The 23,644-nt window shown below is 39.6% G+C and overlaps 8 protein-coding genes across 14 annotated transcripts; 5 read left to right on the forward strand and 3 right to left on the reverse strand.

Moving 5' to 3' along the window:
- Positions 1 to 489: 489 nt before the first annotated feature.
- LOC117564635 (mitochondrial pyruvate carrier 2) lies at positions 490 to 1,209 on the reverse strand. Its single transcript, XM_034243497.2, has 3 exons — positions 1,003 to 1,209; positions 901 to 941; positions 490 to 826 (listed from the first exon to the last, which is right to left on the reverse strand). The coding sequence occupies exons 1-3, from the start codon at positions 1,106 to 1,108 to the stop codon at positions 545 to 547; spliced, it is 429 nt and encodes a 142-aa protein (XP_034099388.1). The 5' UTR covers positions 1,109 to 1,209; the 3' UTR covers positions 490 to 544.
- Positions 1,210 to 2,621: 1,412 nt separating this feature from the next.
- Positions 2,622 to 3,843, forward strand: LOC117564741 (ubiquinone biosynthesis O-methyltransferase). Its single transcript, XM_034243631.2, has 4 exons — positions 2,622 to 2,743; positions 2,805 to 3,002; positions 3,057 to 3,589; positions 3,645 to 3,843. The coding sequence occupies exons 1-4, from the start codon at positions 2,709 to 2,711 to the stop codon at positions 3,758 to 3,760; spliced, it is 882 nt and encodes a 293-aa protein (XP_034099522.1). The 5' UTR covers positions 2,622 to 2,708; the 3' UTR covers positions 3,761 to 3,843.
- LOC117564742 (M-phase phosphoprotein 6) lies at positions 3,762 to 4,404 on the reverse strand. The gene has a single exon (XM_034243632.2). The coding sequence runs from the start codon at positions 4,291 to 4,293 to the stop codon at positions 3,814 to 3,816; it is 480 nt and encodes a 159-aa protein (XP_034099523.1). The 5' UTR covers positions 4,294 to 4,404; the 3' UTR covers positions 3,762 to 3,813.
- Positions 4,405 to 4,596: 192 nt separating this feature from the next.
- Positions 4,597 to 7,215, forward strand: LOC117563876 (transcription factor E2F2). 2 transcript variants are annotated; one of them, XM_052002424.1, is made up of 6 exons: positions 4,597 to 4,751; positions 5,498 to 5,901; positions 5,958 to 6,067; positions 6,199 to 6,457; positions 6,528 to 6,885; positions 6,950 to 7,215. In XM_052002424.1, exons 2-6 carry the CDS (start codon positions 5,566 to 5,568, stop codon positions 7,048 to 7,050), a joined length of 1,164 nt encoding a protein of 387 aa, XP_051858384.1. In that variant the 5' UTR covers positions 4,597 to 4,751; positions 5,498 to 5,565; the 3' UTR covers positions 7,051 to 7,215. The 2 variants fall into 2 exon arrangements, with proteins under 2 accessions (XP_051858384.1, XP_051858383.1); XM_052002423.1 differs by lacking the exon at positions 4,597 to 4,751 and having other exon boundaries at positions 5,284 to 5,901.
- A 267-nt stretch (positions 7,216 to 7,482) lies between these two features.
- LOC117564590 (uncharacterized) lies at positions 7,483 to 9,761 on the forward strand. 2 transcript variants are annotated; one of them, XM_034243436.2, is made up of 4 exons: positions 7,483 to 7,750; positions 7,810 to 8,079; positions 8,514 to 8,789; positions 8,850 to 9,761. In XM_034243436.2, the coding sequence occupies exons 1-4, from the start codon at positions 7,601 to 7,603 to the stop codon at positions 9,759 to 9,761; spliced, it is 1,608 nt and encodes a 535-aa protein (XP_034099327.2). In that variant the 5' UTR covers positions 7,483 to 7,600. The 2 variants fall into 2 exon arrangements, with proteins under 2 accessions (XP_034099327.2, XP_034099325.2); XM_034243434.2 differs by having other exon boundaries at positions 8,514 to 9,761.
- Positions 9,756 to 11,841, forward strand: LOC127565252 (protein deadlock). Its single transcript, XM_052002933.1, has one exon. It carries the CDS (start codon positions 9,848 to 9,850, stop codon positions 11,645 to 11,647), a length of 1,800 nt encoding a protein of 599 aa, XP_051858893.1. The 5' UTR covers positions 9,756 to 9,847; the 3' UTR covers positions 11,648 to 11,841.
- Positions 11,842 to 11,895: 54 nt separating this feature from the next.
- LOC117564591 (probable ATP-dependent RNA helicase DDX47) lies at positions 11,896 to 13,869 on the reverse strand. Of its 2 annotated transcripts, XM_052002934.1 has the most exons (4): positions 13,822 to 13,839; positions 13,563 to 13,762; positions 13,239 to 13,497; positions 11,896 to 13,027 (listed from the first exon to the last, which is right to left on the reverse strand). In XM_052002934.1, exon 4 carries the CDS (start codon positions 12,984 to 12,986, stop codon positions 11,919 to 11,921), a length of 1,068 nt encoding a protein of 355 aa, XP_051858894.1. In that variant the 5' UTR covers positions 12,987 to 13,027; positions 13,239 to 13,497; positions 13,563 to 13,762; positions 13,822 to 13,839; the 3' UTR covers positions 11,896 to 11,918. The 2 variants fall into 2 exon arrangements, with proteins under 2 accessions (XP_051858894.1, XP_034099328.2); XM_034243437.2 differs by having other exon boundaries at positions 11,897 to 13,027; positions 13,563 to 13,869.
- A 607-nt stretch (positions 13,870 to 14,476) lies between these two features.
- On the forward strand, positions 14,477 to 23,308 carry LOC117563782 (intersectin-2). Of its 4 annotated transcripts, none has more exons than XM_034242288.2 (12): positions 14,478 to 14,579; positions 14,878 to 15,511; positions 15,685 to 16,086; positions 16,142 to 16,572; positions 16,631 to 16,904; positions 16,965 to 17,112; positions 17,165 to 17,431; positions 17,502 to 18,464; positions 18,641 to 18,883; positions 18,991 to 19,264; positions 19,338 to 19,511; positions 22,980 to 23,308. In XM_034242288.2, the coding sequence occupies exons 2-12, from the start codon at positions 15,348 to 15,350 to the stop codon at positions 23,291 to 23,293; spliced, it is 3,654 nt and encodes a 1,217-aa protein (XP_034098179.2). In that variant the 5' UTR covers positions 14,478 to 14,579; positions 14,878 to 15,347; the 3' UTR covers positions 23,294 to 23,308. The 4 variants fall into 4 exon arrangements, with proteins under 4 accessions (XP_051858890.1, XP_034098179.2, XP_051858892.1 ...); XM_052002932.1 differs by lacking the exon at positions 22,980 to 23,308 and adding an exon at positions 20,116 to 22,747 and having other exon boundaries at positions 14,479 to 14,579; XM_052002930.1 differs by lacking the exon at positions 18,641 to 18,883 and having other exon boundaries at positions 14,477 to 14,579.
- Positions 23,309 to 23,644: the final 336 nt, after the last annotated feature.

Consider the following 23,644-nt stretch of genomic DNA (forward strand, 5'->3'; position numbering starts at 1 on the left):
TGGCTACTACACAAGGCAACGCGACATTGGATAACAGCACGACGACCAATCAGAAGCGGCGACCAACCAGACCAACCACAGCCGAAGCTGAAACCCGTGAGCCGAAGTTAACGTGGCCAACGATGCCAACTAACCCAAGCTGGCGACATTTTGTACATAGTACTATATATGCAAGCAAAATTATTAAATTTAGTTCAGTTTGTAAGAGTCTCAACTAATTGTAAGTCACATGCCGGAAGCGTTAGCCCACAGAATAACAACTTATGTGGGCAGTAATATGAATGAATACGAATATTTAATATTCTTAAGAACATGAAACGAAGATTGCAAAATGCGAAAACATAAATAAAGGAAACAAAAACCGTAAAGCTCACGAGCCGCACACCCAAAAATAAACTGTTTTATTTATCTCAGGAGTCAGTAAGAGTGGAGAGTAAAAAAAAAAGGAAAGACAAGGCAATAATTATAATAAATATACGAATAAATATATTTAGGGGCATTCGTCTTTTATTTTAAAATTTTATTTTAACATTCGATTTAGCATTTACCAGTCATCGTCTGACCGGGTACGAGGATAATAAGGATGTCTGAACTCGGCGTTCTTCTTTTCGTTTTCACGGCGCCAACGCAGCGCCTTGACAACCAACCAGCCTTGAGTTGCAAATACAACCAAATTGACTGCAAGCAAACTGTAGTTCTTGGGTATTATGACAAAGGAATAACGCGACCAAATTAAGCCCGTTGTTGCCAGAATACCCGATTGATTCACAGATACCACTTGCGGTGGCCGATTCAACAGATCACTCAACCCGGCCAAAACAAGTGTCTTAAACAAAAAGAAGAAATTTATATGATTTATTTGATTGAACTCAGGCTGCCATTTAGCATTATGCTACTTACCCACTTGCCGAGTGGCGCCCAAAAGAATACAGTTTTCGGACCTAAAATATGAATATTACAACTGAACTATTGATTCAATGTTTAAACAATGAGGATCATCACCTGCCGGAGCCTCCCAAAAAGGTCGCGCTACTTGAGGCACCACCTTGTCAACCGAATTGATGACCGTGTTATACAATGCAGACAAAGGTCCTCGCCCCTTCGACATTGTTAAGATGGATTAAAAAATAAAATAAAATAAAAACAATAATTTCAAAAACAATATTTTGCCGAAATTGTATACCAAACACTACACCGAAATGTATTTAATTTAGATGTCAAAGCAGTGTTGAGTTAGATAAAGAATGCAAGGCTTTCTTTAGTTTGACGAAATTGACAAAAATTATAAATTAATTGATAAGTTTTCCACATAAGTGAGCTTACTCCGGAACAAGCATTTTTGTAATAACGATGTTGAAAGTGAAAATTATGTTCCAATCAACATTTATTTATGTAGAAATATAACATCCTATAATTATGATGTAATAAATTTAAAATGTATTAGACATGTGTACGGAAAATAGGGTATATTTTTCATTTGGCTAACGGAACTGAAAAATTACAAATATTAAATATAAAATGATAGGGTGGACTCTTACTATCCTTGCAATATATATCCTGTAAAAATAGACAGGATATGTCTGAGATATTAGCATTTTTAATTTTTATATGCAATATTACTTGCATTAGTTTTCATAAGTATGCTTTAAAATAGTTGTGCCCAACAATGAACGGCTGAAAATCCATGACAAGATCGAAGATCCCATGTAAAATGCCAGTGGGTCAAATGAAATACCAGGCGAACATAAATCAGCAGCAATGAGAAATACAAACATTAAAGAGTGGCGCAGTAAAAGTATGCAGCAATATATTAGTAATTTACCCGGACTTAATAGTACACCCTAAAAGTATGCCAAGATAAATTTAGCAACTTTTAATTTCGAGTGATGGGGTGCCGTCATTAATTGACATCCTAAAAGTATGCTTTCAAATAGTTTTAAGTGAAATACTTTGCAAGTAATTCATCGGATGTAAAAGTATGCAAAGATATATTAGCTATTTATATAGTTAGGATTTGGCATCGCACACTGAAGGCTTTGCCAAAGCGGGCTATCTTGTCTATAGCGAAAATTTGTAATGCTATATTAAGAATACAAATGTTTCCAAACCAGAGGAAGATAACAACGATTCTGATGAACTACAAACCAGGAAAATAAGCCTTCTATAGTTATCGAAATTATGGGAGCGACTTATTGCCATTAGACTCCATGATGTAAAAGAGATCGGCACATCTTACTGGAGCATCAGTTTCAATTTTCGAGCAATACATGGTATCTGTATAGAATTCAAAGTTAGAGTTAGAGTATCTTTTTTGGCATCATGTCAAATGAAAGCTGGGGCCGCTCAGGGCAGTTTTCTTAGCCCACTGCTCTATTCCTTATAGACTTTTGATCTACACATCTTCTTTCAATATCTTACATTTTTCTTGTTTTTACTTACCTACTTTCGATAACATTATTTATGTTATCTATTAAATTTTACATTAATGAAATGAGCTTGTAGTTTGAATTTCAAATACATCGCAAAACGGCTGTGGATATGGAGAAAAGTCGACTCGTGACCGATAATTTTTGCGGTATTGTGTGGTCAATATTTCTAGTATTTCTTTTTAAAGACGATGACATTGTTTATCGGTATGACGTGGTCACACTGCTCTTGGCTAAAAACAAAACAAACAGCAATTTCACTAAATTTGTCTCGTCTACGAAATGTTACGAAATTGTACTTTGTTTTATCCGAACAGGTAAGTAAGTTATATTACTGCGGATTATTATTATTAATCACTTGTGTAATGTACGAAATAGGGCGAATAAGTCGCTGCTCAGAAGGCTGCCAAGGTGCTTCAGCTTGGATCAAACGTCTACGACAACCGGCAGCTCGCACCAACAGGAACAACAAAATGCCGACACTGCGCGTGAGGTGAAACATCATGAGAACTTTGCCTCTGATTGGTGGAACAAAAAGGGTCCGATGGCGGCGCTGCACGCCTTAAACGAAATCAGGTAACCACAATTAATACCTTTGTAACAATATATACAAAATATATTAATTTACAGAGTGCCTTTAATACGTGATGGAATTATTGCGCGCGGCATTGTTAATTCCGCTTACATAAACACGACAAATGTGCTTAACGGTCAACGTATATTGGAAGTTGGTTGCGGTGCTGGCTTATTAACAGAGCAACTAGCTCGGCTGGGCGCTCAAGTAACTGGCATTGATCTGGGCGAAGAACTGATAAACAAGGCACGTTCCCATTTGACTGAAAGTAGTCCAGAACTTTGCTCGAAGGTGGATTATAAAGTGCAGCCAATTGATCAGCATGCCAAGACAAATGACAATCATTACGATGCCGTCATTGTGTCTGAGGTATTGGAGCATGTGGAGGACAAGGTGGCGCTACTCGAGGCTTCCGTGCGCACTCTTAAACCAGGTGGATCCATTTTCATCACCACACTGAATAAAACGTTACCCATGTGGCTGGGTGGCATTGTCTTAGGGGAATATGTGCTGAACTTGGCGCCCAAAGGAACACATCATTGGGACAAAATGATTGCGCCTCTGGATGTGCAGCGCATATTGGATACAAGTGAGCAAGAAAACTTACTATTCAAATTGCTTCTATTTACAATTCTCTTTTGCAGTGCATTGTCAAACTGTATTGATCAATGGCAGCACCTACGATTTCTGGCGCAACACTTGGCGTTGGATCAATTCGACACAATTTTGTTATGCTCTGCAGGCTGTGAAACAGGAGTAGCTTTACAAGTTTAGTGTTTATTATGTTTTCTAAATTAACCTTATTAATTACACTTATTCGTCATCTTGGCGCGGCTTTTTAAATTGTCCTTTTTTGTGCAATCGTTGTTGTTCATTTGACTTACGCTTGTGAAACTCATTTTTCGTACTGAATTTCTTGCCCATTGTTTTGCTTGCAGCCGGCGCTTGATTCGCATAATAAGTTTCCACCATCTCCTGATCGGTCACCTCTTTGGGCTGTTCGGGTCGCGATTTGCCATCCTTTTCCACCTGCTCCAGTTCCATTAAACGCTCTATCTCTGGGTTCATCCCGCGAAAGCTGAGACGTCCATCAATCAAGCCTTCACAAATCGCATAACTTGGCTCAATTATGAAATTCGAATTGCTATTTAACATTTTAGTATTGAGCTCATTGGAATATAATGCGCGACTTTGTTCATCGTCATCCTCCTTGGCCACTTTCAGTTTGGTGCGCTGCATAAACTTCATGTCCAAGACGCCGCGGGACAGACGAGGCTTCATTTTAGACGGCATTTTTGTAGGTTTTTATTACTTATATTTTTCAATGCACGTTGTTTTCAATTGGTATGGTAGCAAACAAACTGTGTGAATTACCGACCTATCGATTAATTGGCCTTGTAAATATATCGGTGTTTTGTTTCTGTTTTGGATAGATGCGGAACAAAACAAACTAGAGATGGTAAGCTATTGGTATGTATGTATCGATTTTTTTTACTTATTAATATTCTCTTAACAATATGTGAAATAAGTAGAACATATAAACTCTTTCAGAATTGTTCTTTCGCTGAAACGTTTGCTTAAATATTTCCTTATGTGCTCATCCACATGCTGTAAAGTAACGAAAAAATACCTGTGTATGGTACACAATACTGCAAAACTATAGTGTTGCATAAATGCTAAAATAGCCAACGCGGGCATCCTTTGAAATATAGAAGCAAATATTAAGTGTTACCTTGTGTATTAGTGCTTTCGTAAGTATGCTTAAAATGTTTACCTGCAATAATTAATTGGATAAACGTAAATACTTCGCTACAATTAGGTGCCACAAATTAAAAAAAATTCTGTATTGCTTGATAATTATCTTGATTAAAATAAGTTCATACACACTTTGTGATTTGGATACAAATGTTAATGTACAGCGTGACACGCAATTAAAGCACCTGGTGAGCGCGCATTTCACATACACATGGCTGGCAATGACAGTGTGGTTAAGGCAAAATAAAATACAATACAGACCATTCCACATAATAACTCAAGCTACTTTTTGGTTGCAATAATAAACCACATGTTATTTTTTTTGCCAAAGCCAACATGAACAATTGAAAACAATGTTTTATTGTTCAATAAATTGTGGTGGCTTGTCGATAACATAAGTGAAGGTGTGTGATTCAGGTCACTGAACCATATTCCAAAGATAAACTTGAAAATTTGTACAAATTAGATTATTTACCAATATTTTTATTCATTTGTGGCACGTGACACAAGTAATGAAAACGTATTTGTTGTGTAAACATGTAATAAATTATTTGCGCCAACCTAAATTCTTCGATAACAAGGGGTGGTGGGTCGATAAATTTGCACTAAACAACCCTGATGCGCAGTGCTGGGAGAATGAAAAAAGTGACATAAATGGCGGAATTGTGCTCAAGCGCCAACATTTGTATTTAATTGAGATTTATCAACAAAATAAGCAAATATTTTCATTGTCCAAACTTAGAGTATACAAAGTGTGGCAACCAATTCGTCAGCAATCATCACACAAACGGTTTTATTTAAGCGCGCGCCATGTACAAGCGTAAATCTGCAGCTATGGTCGCCAAGCAGCAGCAGCAGCAGCGGATCATTGCCAGCAACAGCAGCAGCAGTAGCCCTGAAGCTGATGACTCTGTTGCTGCAGCTGATCTCGAGATGGAGATGGATGCAAAACCATATGACAGTTTCCACATAGAACTGTCGTCACCGGAAAAACAACAAAAACAAACGCAGCAGCAGCCACAACAGCAATCACAATCCTCCCAATCGCAGCCCAGTCAACAGCGCTCAGTGGGTTCGTTAGTGTTATTGACCCAGAAATTCGTCGACCTGATGAAACAGAATGGCGGCTCAATAGATTTGAAAGAGGTAATTCGAAGCTGTATTATAGTTAATTACGGTGACTAATATTCCCTCTTATTTAGGCCACAAAAATCTTGGATGTGCAGAAGCGACGTATTTATGATATCACCAATGTCCTCGAGGGCATTGGCTTGATAGATAAAGGCAGACACTGTTCACTAGTGCGCTGGCGGTAAGCTAAACTTATATACATACATATGTACAAAATAAAATTTATGCTTTACAAACTGTCGTACTGTACTTCGATAGCTTAGGTGTTGCTTCTCTTATACATAGCTGTATATTAATTGTCATACCTTTTAGTGGCGGCGGTTTCACGAATGCCAAGGATCGCAAAGATTATGATGTGGCTTGTGAGCGCACAGATCATCTGAAAACCATTGAAGATGACTTGGACAGACAACTGGAGTATGCGCAACGCAATTTACACTTCATCATGCAGGATCCTAGCAATCAGTCCTACGCATATGTAACGCGCGATGACTTGCTGCAGTTGTATGGGGATGATTCCGTCTTTACCATACCCAACTATGACGAAGAAGTGGAGATTCAGCGCAATGAAGTAAGCAAAAGGAACCCGTATAATAATAATTAGGGGGAAAAAGTGTAATATATTCCATTTGTACCCACAGAGTGAGCTGCGTGTTTCGTTGGATAATGGCAGTACAATCGATATACGTCTGGTAACCAACCAGGGCAAAGCAACAGCGAATCCCCAAGATGCCGACGGACCGTTTGATGAGAGACACTTGGATGCGTCGTCGCCATCGCCATCAGCACCATCGTCACCGTCACACTCGAGCGATGATGCAGGTGTCGTAATGGGCGGCACTGGTAACGTCATCAAAGATGAGCATACTTATTCTTGCAATCCTGAACTAAAGGATGAGATGAAGGCTTTAGAAAATGAACTGACAGCGAAAATCATATTTCAAAATTATATGGCCGGCCATTCACTCAGGCGATTTTATCCAGACGATCCGAATCTAGGTAACTTTAGCACAACCATAGTCCAAGCGCAGTTGTCACATAAGGAATTTTTGTGTATTTACAGAAAACCCGCCACTTGTGCAGCTGAATCCACCTCAAGAAGACTTCAATTTTGTACTGAAAAATGACGAAGGAATCTGCGAGCTTTTTGACGTACACTGCTAAGGCGTTTAGAGCTCGCAATTGTATGTGGCCGAGTGCGTTGTGCAAATAATTAAGTTTAGTAAAATTTTGACCATTAAATATTGTTTTATACTGTAGACATTTTAAATTAGATTAATTGTAAATGTACTTTTTGGGCCAATAAAAATACGTCTATACGTATGCATGAAAAACGAACAAATGCATTTGCTGTGGGGTTGGAATGCTTTAATAACTATAAACGCTTTAATAATTAAAAGTGCGCGCCAACTGGCAATATCTACATGTACATCGGGCCACATACATATATTTATTTATAGCAGTATAGAGATAGCGTGACCACAAGCCGCAAAGCACTATATTACTATTTAAGAACAGACATCGTCAAATGCATATTGGGCACACTCGAGTCTCAATCAGATTATTAATCGATTATTTTTGGAACCAGTTCGATAACGCTGTTCCCCGTAACATAACGGCACATGTCAAAAAGTGCAACTTCGTACGATGCGTAAAACTTGTTGTTGTAGCATACGCTCCATTATTGAAAATTAAACTATATTTATCAATAACGATGCGTAAACGTGACATTATTCGCCTTTGGAATCAGGTTGTGGACCAAACGGGCATCGACAAATACACGGACAGACAGTGGCAGGAAATTTACGAAGAATTCCTGAATTCCATGTACGATAACAATGAACCCTATATAAGTGTTCAAAGTGTGAGTCTCTAAATTGCGAAAAGTATAAATAAACGATAAAAATTGAAATATTTCTGCAGGTGGAAAAGTTAGTGGATGAGCTTGAGGAGAATATGGAAATTTCAAAAAGTTTGAATACAAGCTCCGATATAGATGATGAACCGCTGTCGGCATTAAAAAATCGTCTGAAAGATAAAATCAAAGTGGAGCCAATAACTACGCTAAGAAGATCCACGCGACGATGTGTGGTTGACAATAATAATTTTAATCAGCAGTTGGCGAATATTAAATTTAAATCGGGGCAGCTGCAGACGCATTTGAAAACAGAGATGGCAAAGCACAAGGATAATGTACGTAAATTATTGAATTATTAAGTAATGAAGACCTACGAGTTTCTTAGATTATCCCTTTAACATAATGAATTGAAAATCGCAGAGATATTCAAATCGACTGTGCTTATGATTCTAAAGCCTTTACTAAAACTTATGTGCTATAGAAGTTGTACTGTAATGTAAAAGTATTCCAAATACTTTAAGTAGTTATGATCTTTTTAGCCTTTTCATACTAAAAACCCCCTCAATACAGTTCTAAAAAATAATCAACTGAATATCTGAGCGATCTTTAAATCTGTTAATAGGCCTTGTGATCTTCGGTCCTTTACTAACCAAAGCGTATCGGCTGTATACCTGTAACTGTCTCTAAAATACAAACTACTGATGACTTCAAAGCTCTTCAATTTTGCTGTGATTTGTTTGTTCTTAACTAATGATTTTCCCCGTTTCAGGACGATATTTTAATGTTAGGCACAAGCCCCAAACAGGAAAAGGCTCAAACAAAAAAATCAACAAACAATAACGCAACTAAAAAGAAGCGAATAAACTCTGAAAACTTGACAGAACAAAACGAAGCAACTGCAAAACGAATGCGCACACAAACTAAGCTCACAATTGAAAAAGGGGACCATAAGATTGATACAAATGAGAAACAACAAGTGCCTGGCAAATCTAATTTAGACAAATTAAAGTCTAAGCCGCCTCGAATTAGGCGAGCGAAATCAAAGGCAGTATTTGTTAGTGCTTCAGTTGAGTTCATAGCTAATCAGTTTTTTTTGTTACCACAGATAATGGCACCGACTGCTCACATGCCACCCTCAGCCATAAATTTGACGCGAGGGCCAACTATGAACAATACTTCAAGCGCAGAAGAAGCTGTAACTCTAGAAGTTGTTGAAGCGGAAGATCTCAGTAGTCTAATGATAGTGACAGAGAGAGACAGCGAAAAAAAAGAACCTGTTAATGTTGACAAAAATGCTGAGCAAGAAAATGTTGATTTCAATCAATTGTTGGCCAATGATGAATCTCTTGATGTTGATATAATTAATGTTACTGAAGACGACGAACCTTTTCAAGGATTTGACGAAAAGACGAAAAACGAAATTTATCGCGATTTGGCCAATTCAACACAATATCTTGACAATTTGGCCACCGAATTGGCGGATGAAATTCACTCCGAATTGGATTCAATATTACACAATGATCGCAGCTTATGCGATCAGAATGCGGCGCTGCAAAATGATCCCAAATTAACAAAGGAATCCATAGATTTGCTTGAAGAAATAGCCGATCTTTCGCTTACAAATGATTTATTTATGTCTTCGGAGGCAGCTACAAACAGCTTGGCAACGAACTTTAATTTATTAGAACAGAATACAATGTTAGACGATGAGCTTAACTTAACACAGGAATCCATAGAAATATTGCAGAATAATATCCACTCAATGGAAATAAGTCGAACGATGCTACAAAATGATCTATATTTGTCCACGGAGACAGGATCAGAAAATGCATCGATAGAACATGATCTCAACTTGACAAACTTAGCAACAGATGCTCAGAACAGTACATTCTTGTACCAGTATGCGTCAATATCACAGGGTAATCTTAACTCATTGGTTCCACGAGCAATACTTCAAAGTGATCGAAGCTCTGCCACGGCTCTTCCACGGATACCGCATCAGAAAGTATCGCCGTGACCCATGAAGATGATCAAAACTTGACAAACCAAAATTCTTTAGTGTTGGAGAAGGAAATCTTAATTCAAGAAAGTTCTTGCTGCCAAATGGATACAGAGCCTATTGAAAATGCAGTTGTAACACAGTATACAGACCTTAACTTAATAAGCCAAGCCCCAGATAATATTGCTTTGGTCGAGCAAGACAATCTTAAAACGACAATACAACAGAGTAAGAATAATGACAAAACTCCCTTAGAGCAGGACGCGTTATTGCAAGATGAGCTTAATTTCGAAATCGACTCGGACGATGTCCTTTCATTGATCACTTCCTGGGATGGCGACATGGACGACATTGATGAGCGAAATTCAATTGTGAATGAAATGGATAGGAATGAATCAGATATTGCTGCTTCAATTGTTGACTCTATGAGTCCATTGACAGCGCTTACTACAACTGCTGTCAGTCCAGAAGCTACAGCTCATCCGGCAACTAATGCTGTAGAAACCAACATATCACATAATGACTTGCGCAGCTTTCGTATTCCCAAGAAAACGAATAATCCAAAGTTGCAGCTTGAGACGCTGCAGGAACCACATAAACAGGCGTTGGTGAATGGAGAGCAGCAACAACGAGAGTCCGAGAAAGCGAGACAACAGCCTGCTAACAACATCGAGCACAAGCAGCAACATCGAGTCGTTAATGGCAGACAGCAACAAAAAGAGTCTTTAGTAAATGACAATCGCCAGCTGCCCAGATGCAATGCTCAGAAAGAACCGTTCTTTAATGGCAATCCACAGCAGCCCACAATAGCCAATTTGCAGTGGCAAAAGCCTCTGAAGCAAGAAACACAGCTATGCAGGCCGACACGAGCAGCAGTTCCGGATGCAGTTCCCATCTTTGCACCACCTTATCAAAGGTCAGAGCAGCCAGCAGCGTCAAGCAACGTGTCCAGCACTTTCAACATCTATAGAGGCATGGGACGCAACAGCGCCGCGTTTGACATCAAATGCTGGAAATATTTGGATGGTTACTGCGCCAATCCCAACTGCAATCATCAACTTAGCGAGATTGGTGATGTTAGGCGTCGTCTGGACTCCATGACCAATAAACAACTTATTGACTGCTATAACTTCATGTTGCGCCATAGGCTTCTATTTCAAAAGTATTTCGCTTTGTTTGCCACAATCTTTGGCAGTCGTCAGATGCGCAACTATATGCTCAGGATGATTAACGATTGTTGTCTGTATATGGAGTTGTGTGCACCATTTATAGTCGATATCTACGAAACGCTGTTACGCTTTCATATGTCACCACAGGTGACTGTCGCTCACCTAATGAAATATCTGTGGCAACCAAATGCATTGCTGCAATATCCGCTGTTAATCAACGAGTTGCTCAAAATATTGGCCATTCAATATTGGCACAATTATATGCCGCAATTGGAGCAACTCTTTGATACCCTTGAATTTCCTATTCCTCTGGAGTTCGGCAGGCGAATTGCTGAGTTTGCTGTGACCCAGAAAAATGAAATGCTCAAGATAAATGTATGTAAGCTGGTTCTTTATACTCCTATAGGCCGTTCGTACTCGACTGCGACAACGGTTGCTGAAATCTTACGCAACGATAGCGCAGGTCAGCCAAATCCGCAACTGGAAACGCTGCTGCTTGCAATCCGAAAGCTGATTCAGCTATCTCATCAACAGCAGCATCAAATTCATTCGCAACATCATCAATATCCCCAGCAACAACAGCAACCTTATTCGCCGAATTCCATTGAGCATCAAAGTTTTCGTCATAATCAGCAGCAACAGCGACCGCAACATTCTCGTTATCAGCAGCAGCAACACTTTAAGCGTCACCAAGAACTTCGACCACGCACCAAGAGCTGGGTGGACAAACCCTAAAATAAGCCTCTATAATAAGTTCAAGCAGCAGCTACGATGTTTCGTTTTAAAGCTACCTGCTTTCATCAATTTAATCATCTTTTTATTTCATTACAGCTTACTTACAGCCATAAGATTTGAATTAGTTTAAGTGTGCTGTTGGACAGCACCAAAGTTTTGTTTTTAACCTTCTTAATCTTAGTCCACTACTGGAGTTTTACATAAATAAAACGATGTATTTCTTTCCAGAAAATTATTGTTGTACATTTATTTAAATTATTTATATTACTAATTAATTGCGCTTTTTGCCACGATTCCAATTCTTTTTGGCACCGCCAGCGCCCCCCTTGTTCTTATAGTTGTTACTCCCACCCTTGCCCATGGGTTTCATGCGCTTGCGCGCACCCGTAAACTGTTCCGAATCATCGTGATCCCCTCCAGCAGCCGAACGCTTAGTGCCACCGCCTTTGCCACCCTTGTAGCCCTTGCTATCCTCCAGATCCTTGAGCTCCAGTTTCGCTGTACGTTGTGCTTCCGCCACACGCTCCTGCAGAGCCATCACCTCATCCTCCTCGCATTTGTATAGAGGCAACTGTTTGCCCAGCAAATGTTCGATACGCTGATACAATTCAATGTCATACTGACTGACCATAGTGATGGCTTGCCCGGAACGTCCGGCACGCGCTGTGCGTCCCACACGATGTATGTAATCCTTACTGTGCGTGGGTATATCAAAGTTAACCACCACATCCACATGGGGAATGTCAAGACCACGTGAGGCAACATCGGTGGATATCAAAATCGAACGATTTTTCGCCTTAAATTTGTTGAGCGCTGCCAAGCGTTTGTTCTGCGACATCTGTCCGTGCAACGGAATCGCAGCTAAGCCCAGAGCTCGCAACATCAATGCAGTCTTCACAGTGTTGTTGCAAGTGCTGCAGAAGATCATGAAACTGTTGCCAGCCAGCTCGTTGAGGATGTGCACCAGATAGACGTCTTTGTATTTTACAGGTATAAATAGATAATATTGCTGTAGCTGATCGACAGTTTGATATTTGTTGGAGACTTCCACTTTGACAGGATCTTTGAGTGAGGCACGTTGTAGTTTCTTCACCTTTTTCGTCATCGTGGCACTGAACAGAAACGTTCGTCGCTCACGTGGCAATACTTTGAGAATCTTATCCAACTCCACCTCAAAGTCCATGTTGAGGATGCGATCAGCTTCGTCCATTACCAGATATTTAATGGCCTTCAGATTGAAGCCCTTAAGGTTCTCCAGATGATCCACAAGACGACCGGGTGTGGCAATGATTATATGTGGTTTCTTGGCCAGCTGCAGTCCTTGGGCTACCATGTCCATGCCGCCAACAATGACGCAACACTTAATGCCAATGCCGCTGCCTTAAAGTCAAAGAACAAAAACGTGCACTTTAACAACATGTAACAAATATTTACGCCTTACATTCGAAAGAAGGTAGTGAACTCAGAGGTAGTGACGAATAAAGAAATAATACATTTCATATTTACGTTTTACAAACATAAAATCAAAAAGGTTTCAACATCATTGTGTTGGATTTTTCCTAGTACTAAATATAATATAATTGAAACTCACCCAACGCCTCAAATTGTTCACCAATTTGGAATGCGAGTTCACGTGTTGGCGTTAAGACCAGTGCGAAGTAACGTTGCGGATTCTCTAGCAGCGCATGCAAAATAGGCAGCGCAAAGGCGCCGGTTTTACCCGATCCTGTTTCCGCCAAGCCAATCACATCCTTGCCTTGTATGGCAACAGGTATCGCTTCCTTTTGAATCTTTGAAGGCGCCTTCCACTTTAGCTCATCACAAGCCTTGCACAGTGTTTCATTGAGACCCTAAGCACATTAATACTTTGTGGTTAGCATTTGAAGTTTGCTTGGTATTAACTTAAGTAACTTACAAGATCTTTCCACGTTAGCGCTTTGTCGCCATTTTCAATTTTATCCTCATCGGCCGCGGACGCATCGTCATCAGACTCATTTTCAGTTTCTTTATCGTTGCCATCGTCTTCCTCATCCTCTTCCTCGGCATCTGTGTTTTCTTGCTCTTCGTCAGCACTGAGTTCTTCATCGCTTGTTTGCAATTGCGCTTGCTCGTCTTCTGAAGTTTCCGACATTTTGTTACATATTCTTAACACATTTACGTCAAGCAAATATTACCACCAGTTGCCACACGTGTTCGGAGAGAAAAGAACGTGCTTGGTGGTGTGTGACCATACTCCAAGTTGCTGAAAATACTTTTCACGCTAAAAATTTATTTCATTACGTATTTCACGATTTGGCAACTCTGGCTAAATAAATTAATAAGTTCGCCAATTATTCATCAAAGTAGCACTGTTAAATATAAATTATTTATTAAGTAAAAATTCATTATTTAATTTAGTTTAAATAGTATCCATATGTATTGTGGTTCTTTTCATGTAAATATTTTAATTCAATATTTTATGGTATAATATAGAACATTTGGTAGAAAGTTTTTTTTTATATATGGTATATATAGCAAAAAATCCAGTCATACAGTATTACTGGGAACTGTGATTTCTTTTTAATGAGAAATCCGCGAATATTTTAGAAAAATACAAGAAACATGGAATTGGCTTGAGAGGTATAGAACAAGTGGAAATGTTTTTTGAGCGATATGTCAGAACTTAGTTCTGTGTATTGGTGAATCACAAATAATAAATAATATTAATTATAGTAAGCGAATGAATATTTCAATATAGAGAATCTTAAAATTAATTTATTAATTAATAATAAATAGTATTTCAAGAGACTGAAATTGTATATAATCAAATTTAATTTGGAGCTGAATGGTATTATGTATCGTTATCGGCGCGGTCACACTGACCTCAATTTGCAGCACGACAAAACGAAAAAAAAAATAACAAAACTTAGAAAATTTAGTGTTCAAATGAAAAGTAAGCACTCATCAATAGAATTGCACATTTATTGCATACACGTTACACAACTACATCAGTTGGTAAAATACGTAATAAATCAATAAGCACACACATACACCAAAGAAAGTGCAATTTTTGTGGAGTAACTAAACGCCCACAAAATACGCAAAACGGCGATAAAACTAAAATAATTAAAATAATATATTTACAATGAGAACTGCTGTACTCGATAGTAATAAATGTTAAACTGACATATATAGTGGAGATGATATATTTGCTAACCAAAAAAATATAAATTTGCAATTGCATTTTATAGGTAAACCATAAAAATCCATTGTGAAAAATTGTGGGGTGGTGGGAGTAAAACGGATACTCAATAGTAAAAGAGAGAGAGAGCGAGCGAGCGCCTCGTAAGCCAGTGTGTAGCGTGAGCGAGTGTGTGTGTGTGCAGTGAGTGAGTGAGTGAGTGGAGGAGCGTGACATGTATTTGATGTGTACTCAGCAGCGGCCGAAGAGAGCGCATTAAAGCAAGAACAAAACCACACACACACACGCAGGCACAGACGCAAAGATTGTTGTGGGGGAGTTAGAGAGAGAGAGAGTCGACGTCGTTTCGGTTACGAGAAATACACACACTCTTTCGCCAGTGTAGGCAAATGCGTATAGAATAGACACATACACATACAGAGACACAGACATACCGACAGACACGAGCGAGCGAAAAAGGAAAAAAGAAAGAAACCCAATCACTTCACTCGAAATAAGGCAGGCTAAGCAGAAAGCAACATGAATCCAGCGGTTGATGCGTGGGCGGTCACCCCGCGAGAGAAGTTAAAGTATCAGGAGCAGTTTAAGGCGCTGCAACCACAGGGCGGCTTTGTGACCGGTGCCCAAGCGAAAGGATTCTTCCTGCAGTCGCAGCTGCCGCCATTGATCTTGGGTCAAATCTGGTAAGTCTATAAATGAGTCACTTATTTCCCATGCATACATATTTGTTGTTGCTGATATTTGAGGCGTCAACCGATAAGACAAATATGTGTAGTATATATGAATGTGTTGTTGACATTGTTTTGTTTGGCTGCTTTTGTGATTTCACTCAACCACCATCTCCTATCTTTCATAGGGCTTTGGCTGATACGGATTCCGATGGCAAAATGAACATTAACGAGTTCAGCATCGCCTGCAAACTCATTAATTTAAAACTGCGCGGCATGGACGTGCCCAAGTTGCTGCCGCCCTCGCTGCTGGCTTCGCTGGCGGATGCTGCACCTGCGGCTGTTGGCCAAACGCCCACAATGACTCCACGAGGCTCGACCAGTTCCATGAGTCCCATTGATCCGCTCAAGAGCATGTCTGCTGTGCCTGCTGCAGCTGCTGTTGTGGCGCCTCCAGTTGTCGCGTCTCCGCCAGTTGTTGCGCCTGTAGCTGCGGCTGCGGTGCCCGCTGCGATCATCTCGCCACCGCCCAGCAACCCACCCAGTCGCCACATGTCCATTTCTGAGCGTGCGCCCTCCATTGAGTCACCGTAAGTTATTGAATATGAACACATTACTCTAAGCTTAATCCATTTTCATTTATAGGCAAGCGGAGTGGGCTGTGCAGGCGGCACAGAAACGCAAATACACGCAGGTATTCAATGCCAATGATCGCACACGTTCCGGCTACTTGACAGGCGCCCAGGCACGCAGCGTGTTGGTGCAGAGCAAGCTGCCGCAAGTGACGCTTGCGCAGATTTGGACGCTGGCCGATGTCGATGGCGATGGGCGGCTCAGCTGTGACGAGTTCATTTTGGCCATGTTTTTGTGCGAGAAAGCCATGACTGGTGAGAAGATACCGGTTACGTTGCCCTTGGATTGGGTGCCGCCCAGTTTGCGTAAGATTAAGTCGCGTCCTGGTTCCGTGTCCGGTGTGAGCTCTCGGCCCGGTTCACAGCCAGCCTCGCGTCATACTTCGGTGTCTTCGCAGGGCGGCGCCATGGCAGATGCTGATCCAGCAGCAGGATTGCCGCAAAGTAAGTTAAACTTCAATTATTTAAGTTGACTGTCTCTTTAATATATTGCTTTTATTAGCATCCTTTGAGGACAAGCGCAAGGAGAATTATGAAAAGGGCAAGGTGGAGCTGGATCGCAGGCGTAAATTGATGGAGGATCAGCAGCGCAAGGAGCGTGAAGAACGTGAGCGCAAGGAGCGCGAAGAAGCCGACAAACGTGAGAAGGCGCGTCTTGAAGCAGAGCGCAAGCAGCAGGAGGAGTTGGAGCGCCAGTTGCAGCGACAGCGTGAAATCGAACAGGAGAAGGAGGAGCAACGTAAACGCGAGTTGGAGGCCAAGGAGGCAGCTAGAAAGTGAGCAACGAACATTTTTTAAAAAGAGCTACAGAATTGATTATATGATTATCTCAATAGGGAGCTGGAGAAGCAGCGCCAGCAGGAATGGGAGCAGGCACGCATTGCCGAAATGAACGCACAGAAGCAGCGGGAACAGGAGCGTGTTCTCAAGCAGAAGGCACACAATACGCAGCTCAATGTGGAGCTTAGCACGCTCAACGAAAAGGTGAGCAGACAATGCAATCAAAGTCAAGATTGGTGATTAATTCTGTTTGCAGATTAAGGATCTGTCGCAGAAGATTTGCGATACACGCGCTGGCGTCACCAATGTCAAGTCCGTGATTGATGGCATGCGCACACAGCGCGACACTTCTATGAGCGAAATGGGACAGCTAAAAGCACGCATCAAGGAGCAGAACGCCAAATTGTTGCAGCTGACTCAGGAGCGCGCTAAATGGGATGCCAAGAGCAAAGTCAGCGGTGGCGCCGTGGCCGGAGATGCTGCACAGCAGGAACAGCTCAATGCAGCGTTTGCACACAAACAAGTGAGACTCTAAAAAGACACTTTAATTAGTTGATAAACTTATTACTGAAATTGTCATATCACTCTGTTAGCTGCTTATTAAGCAAATCAAGGATAAGGTGGAGAACATCAAGCAGGAAATTGAGTCCAAGAAGGAGGATCTCAACTCGAACGATGTCACAATGCAGGAGTTAAAGGCCGAACTCTCGGCGCTAATCACCAAATGCGAACAGCTTTACAAGGAGTACGATGTAGAGCGGACTTCAGTGCTGGAATTGAAATATAATCGCAAGAATGAAACGTCTACAATTAGCTCAACATCCGCCTGGGATACGGGCAGCGCTTGGGGCACATCCAGCGAACCAGCTGCTGATGCCTATGGCAGCTATGGACTTAGTAATGACACAGCTGCTGCAACTGCTGCGGCTGCTGTGACGGCACCTGCTGTTGATCTCAGTGGACCGGCACCTGAAGGCTTTGTCAAATACCGTGCCGTCTACGAGTTCAATGCACGCAACACAGAGGAGATTACATTTGTGCCGGGCGATATAATTCTGGTGCCATTGGAGCAAAACGCTGAACCTGGTTGGTTGGCGGGCGAGATTAACGGCCACACAGGTTGGTTCCCCGAGTCTTACGTCGAGAAGATTGAGGATGATCCAACAACTTCGACACCGGCTGCTGTTGAGCCAGCTGCCGTTGCCACGACAGCTGCAGTTAACTACAATGACACTGGCGCCTTGTCGGCGACAGCGTTGGACTTGGAGGCAACTGCAGCGGCAGCATCTGGAGCAGCGTTAACAACGGCGGCAGCGACAGGCGATGTCGAATATTATATAGCCGCATATCCTTATGAATCAGCTGAAGACGGTGACTTAAGCTTTAGTGCTGGAGAAATGGTGATGGTCATCAAAAAAGAGGGCGAGTGGTGGACGGGCACCATTGGCAATCGCACCGGCATGTTTCCCTCGAACTATGTGCAAAAGGCCGATGTGGGCACGGCCACAACAACAGCAACTGCTGCTCTTGCAAACGATGAGGAGGTCACCGAACAGGTAAGCATTTAGCATTTCATTAAATGTAGCTGTTAGATTAGCCATGTGATGTGGTTAACGATCATATGCATCATCTACTAATCCAAAATGCTTTTCATGTGCTAAAAAACTAAAAAACCAAATCAATACAATCCTACATCCATAACTACACACACACACATCATGCTGCTGACCAGGAGGCTACACACAATGGCAGCTCGGCGTTTGCCGCTGAACCTGAGACACAACCGCAGACGCCACAAACGCATCAGGCACAGACGCCAACGCAACAGCCACAGGCCGCGGAGGCGTTGGAGGAGTCGCACACTAACGAAGATCTTGACACTGAGGTCTCGCAGATAAACACGCAGTCCAAGTCACAGAACGAACCGGCCGAGAGCTACAGCCGACCCATGTCACGCACTTCTTCCATGACACCCGTAAATAGTTGTTTTATACCCTTATATAACAAACACTTTGCTGTTTAATCGATGTTAACTAATCAACATTATATATACTTATTTCACTCTCTTACGCACTTTTGCAGGGCATGCGCGCCAAACGTTCGGAGATTGCACAAGTTATTGCTCCATATGAGGCCACCAGCAGCGAGCAATTGTCGCTGACACGCGGCCAATTGATTATGATACGCAAAAAGACCGATTCCGGCTGGTGGGAAGGTGAACTCCAGGCCAAGGGCAGGCGTCGTCAGATTGGTTGGTTCCCGGCCACCTATGTGAAGGTGTTGCAGGGTGGACGCAACAGCGGACGCAATACTCCCGTCTCCGGCAGTCGCATTGAAATGACCGAGCAGATTTTGGGTAAGTTATCAACAAGTTGTACACAGTATTTGTAATTTGTACTAAGTTATATGTTTTTTTTTTTTAATTGCAGATAAAGTGATTGCTCTATATCCGTACAAAGCACAAAATGATGATGAGCTCTCGTTCGATAAGGACGATATTATTAGCGTCCTGGGCCGCGATGAGCCGGAATGGTGGCGCGGCGAACTGAATGGCCTCTCAGGGCTGTTTCCCAGCAACTATGTGGGTCCGTTTGTCACGTCCGGTAAGACAGCGAAACAGAACGGCACAAAAGCACAGTGAATCTCTCTCTGCCCACTTCCAACTCCCTTTATAAACACAACCATGACGATGCTTTAAAAGTAGTTTTTTACAACTCGCTCTCTCTCTCTCTCTCGCCCCACAAAGAACTACATACATTCCAATTAAGATTATTTGTATTTCGTTTTGTTTATTTTGTTTCGCCTTTCGAATAAGTAATGCCAATTTATTCTCGCCGTCATACAAATGTTTAGTTGTAAATTTGTTGCAATATCTACCCTCAAATTCTTGTGCATCTATTGTTAATTTGTTATTATTTAGTTGTTTAGCAATTTAATTAATGTGTAAGTTAAAAGGCCCTTCCTAGCACTGTGTATCCTTTGTTAGCCAATCTCTAGTTTTAATTTATAATTGATCAATTGATATTGATTTTGCATTTGAATGCATATTTTGTAGTCCATTGATTTTGTATTTATTTTGTGTATTTTTTGTACTACTGCTGCTATTATTTATACAATATATTATACATGTTTATTCTGTACATAAACAAAACAAACAATAATGACTAATTCATTGATATTTTAATCCCCAACATTTGCTGCTCACAGGAAACGTATAACGAGCCAGTGGTTTTGGTCTCTAAACGATAACAACATCAACAATAATAACTACAACAAAAACCACAACCACAACAAAAGAAAAGCAACAAATACATACGACTTGATAAGAGTCGAATAAATTATTAAGTTCAACCGCATTACATGAAATTATCTAATTGTAGTCGAAATTTAGCGACAGATTCGTCTTATTTTTGAATTAAGCTAGCTTGAGCAGAGCGACAAGATTAATTCTGAACTGACACCAAGCGCTTGATAATTATTATAATGCCCATTCAGCATTTATTTGACAACATTCCCATTCATTCATTTGACTTGATTTGATATTGCCGTAAATAATGAGAGCTCAGATATTTAACTTGTTCACTCATATAGAATCAAATGTGCGACTTTAAAATCTCATAAATGTAATCAATCAAATTACCATTTAAAATACAAAATGCAAATCGAAATCGAAAATCAAGTTACATATTTCAAAAAATAAAGGAAAGTATATACAATTAGATAATATGCATAATACATATACTAATTATATCAAAGGATAATTACATTTCTGTTTTACTATTAGATGTGTGTTTCAAGCCAATACCAAAAACCTAATTACATACATACTCATAAAACTTACATACATAATATATATATATATTTAAAGTGTTTTTCCCCCAAAATACCTAAACGAATAATACATATACTAAAGAAATATATATATATAATGATGGTTTTCCGTGTTTTCCACAACAATATGCGTACGTATTTGTATATATACTATAAATATATATATTATATATCTATCGCGATATTAATTGTTAACTAAATACTAAGCATGATGACCATTCACTAACCTTTAATCTGTATCGCATATTGAATATCGGACAGAAGTTCGACATTACACATAGAACAACAGTATTGGTAATAATAAAGAGAAATAGCACAGATCTGTTCCGGATTCCGCTTTCGCATCAATTTCATCTACCCAAGCGAAGGACTAGCTCTTAGTCCTCTTGACTTTGGTACTTAGGTTCTCGACGGTCCTAACGGTGTGCAGAGTTTCTGCTCTAATTGATTTGATCACTGAATCCGATCCAGGTCTGTAATATATATGTTAGCACTTTATATTGTTTAACTACTGTTACTTTTTTTAGTTAATATTTATGTAATTTTTTTTTAATTGTGGTCTACTTTAAGCGCTTATATCAACTGCCATAATTGTATTAGTTTGTATTATTATTATAATCTGAATGTTGGAAATTGGTTGCAAAAGATGTACTATATAAAACAGGGAGATATTGTATAAAATCTGCGTAGATCGATTATCACTTATGCTATTCCAAAATGCAATCTAGCTACAAACACAAAGACATATTATCATACTTACATATGTACTCATGTTATGTTCTGTTATGCTGTGCGTCAGTTCAATGCTAGTTACAGTTATAGTCTATCTTAAATTGTACTCCTAATGATACATACATATATCTCTTACTATATATACTATATATATATATTTATATATATAAAACCCACTCTCAATTGCCTTTCGAAATGATAACCAGTACATAACACGATGGGACTTACTTGTAACTTGTTATTGCATACAACAAGTATACATATACATATATATATCTGCATCTATAGCGCGAATCGGAACTGTTCTTCCTTCCATTTTCACACTAAAAGTATGCAACAATCGTGGAGAAAGTGAAAGTGAGAACAGTTTCGTGGATCCTTAGAAAAGTAAAGCGAAAATCGAATTATCTAACTCGCTCGGTATGCACTTGAAACCATATATATATTTATGTAGCTAATGTTGGGTTGATTATGAATTTAAATAAATACAACAAATTAATAACATAAAAAAGCTCTATATACAATGATATATTAAGTAAATATTGCAAAATTTCTTTAGCAAAATGTTAAATAGAGGCAAAAAAAAACGCAATTTCTGTTTATCATATGTATGGATGAGATGCACACTTCTTATAGAGCCTACTACTACACCCATATACATACACACCACACAAACACAAATAAACATAACGACGACTGTTTCGAATTTCATTTGCGTAACAATTTTTACAAAAACTGCATCGAATTGGAAATAATTTTTTTCTACTCAAAATTTAATGCTGAAAAGATCACTAAAATATGCAGTGAAATTGTAGCGTTAGTGAAATTGGGAACATCCATCATAATGCTCATAATAAGCGTATTTGTTTTTAATCGTTAAAGAGTTCATGAATTTAACTAAGCAGTAAAGCGTATATTATTAATCTACAAATTTGAATAAAGCATAAATAAAATAGCTAAAATTTACGTAAGCATTAGCTAGCACCAACACTCACACTTCCACACATACACACACATCCACACACACGCATACAATATACAGATACACTTTAAATACGAAATGGTGACCATCGATATACATAACTACCTACATCAATACATACCAGATATACATACAACGTACATATACATATATATACAGTATTTAGAATGTGAAATGTGTGTATGTTTCATATTAACACATACGCATATAAATGCATACTTATATATATACATATATATAGACAGAGTTCTTCAAGAAATGCTAAACAAAAAAATCCCAAAAAAAAAAAACAAACGATTAAAACAATTATAATATATCAGTTTCAAAAAGAATAAGAAATTACAAAAAAAAACAACAAAAAACAAATATTTGGTGAAATAAATGTATAAACGGAATTTCAAACAAAACAAAAATGCTTGAGAATTATGTCTATGATTATGCAGTGGCGGAAGAATGCCGAATTTTTCGCATTTATTTTGATTTTTGTTTTTCTCCAGCGACTTCTATTAATTTTGTACTTACGCAGAGATTACATCCAGATCGTTACCCACCGTGTGTTCAGGTGCAACATCGTTGAATCCAAGCGGCAGAAGTTCCTTGCTGCGACTGTTCAGAGAAGAGGACCAGAGATTACATGGCACCATTCAAGCGGTGCATATCTCCAAGCGCAACAATGGTCAGCTCTTGGGCTGTGCCTATTTCCGGTTCGAGTGCACAGAGAACATGGCCAGAGCCATGTTGCAAGATAGCGATAATCCCGTCGTCGGTTGTGATGTCACTGTGAATTGGCAGTTGGCCAAAAGAAACAAATGCAGCCCTTGGCTTCGATGGTGGTGTTGATGGCCCAGTGCAAAAATATTGAATTTGTTAATTATTTGATTTTCGTTTGCATTTATTTTTAGTAAAATTCACTTATACAATATTTAAAATCAGTTTAACAGTTTACAATTTTTATTTTTTCGGGTGTGTTTTTCTTTTTGCTAATTAATTTTGGTGAATTTTCGCAATTAGTTTTTATCGGTATCAATTGTTAAGGTTTTTAGTTAATCGTATTTATTTAAATATGCACAACTTAAGGCCTACAGTATGAAATTAGCAAACGTTCTGCTGTATTTTTTCAATTTTAAGTTTTCTTTTATTTAGTTATGCTCTCAAGCAAATTTAATGAGCTGTCGTTTTTCATATAAAGTT

The sequence above is a fragment of the Drosophila albomicans genome, chromosome 2L (assembly GCF_009650485.2).
Source record: "Drosophila albomicans strain 15112-1751.03 chromosome 2L, ASM965048v2, whole genome shotgun sequence".
NCBI lineage: Eukaryota > Metazoa > Arthropoda > Insecta > Diptera > Drosophilidae > Drosophila > Drosophila albomicans.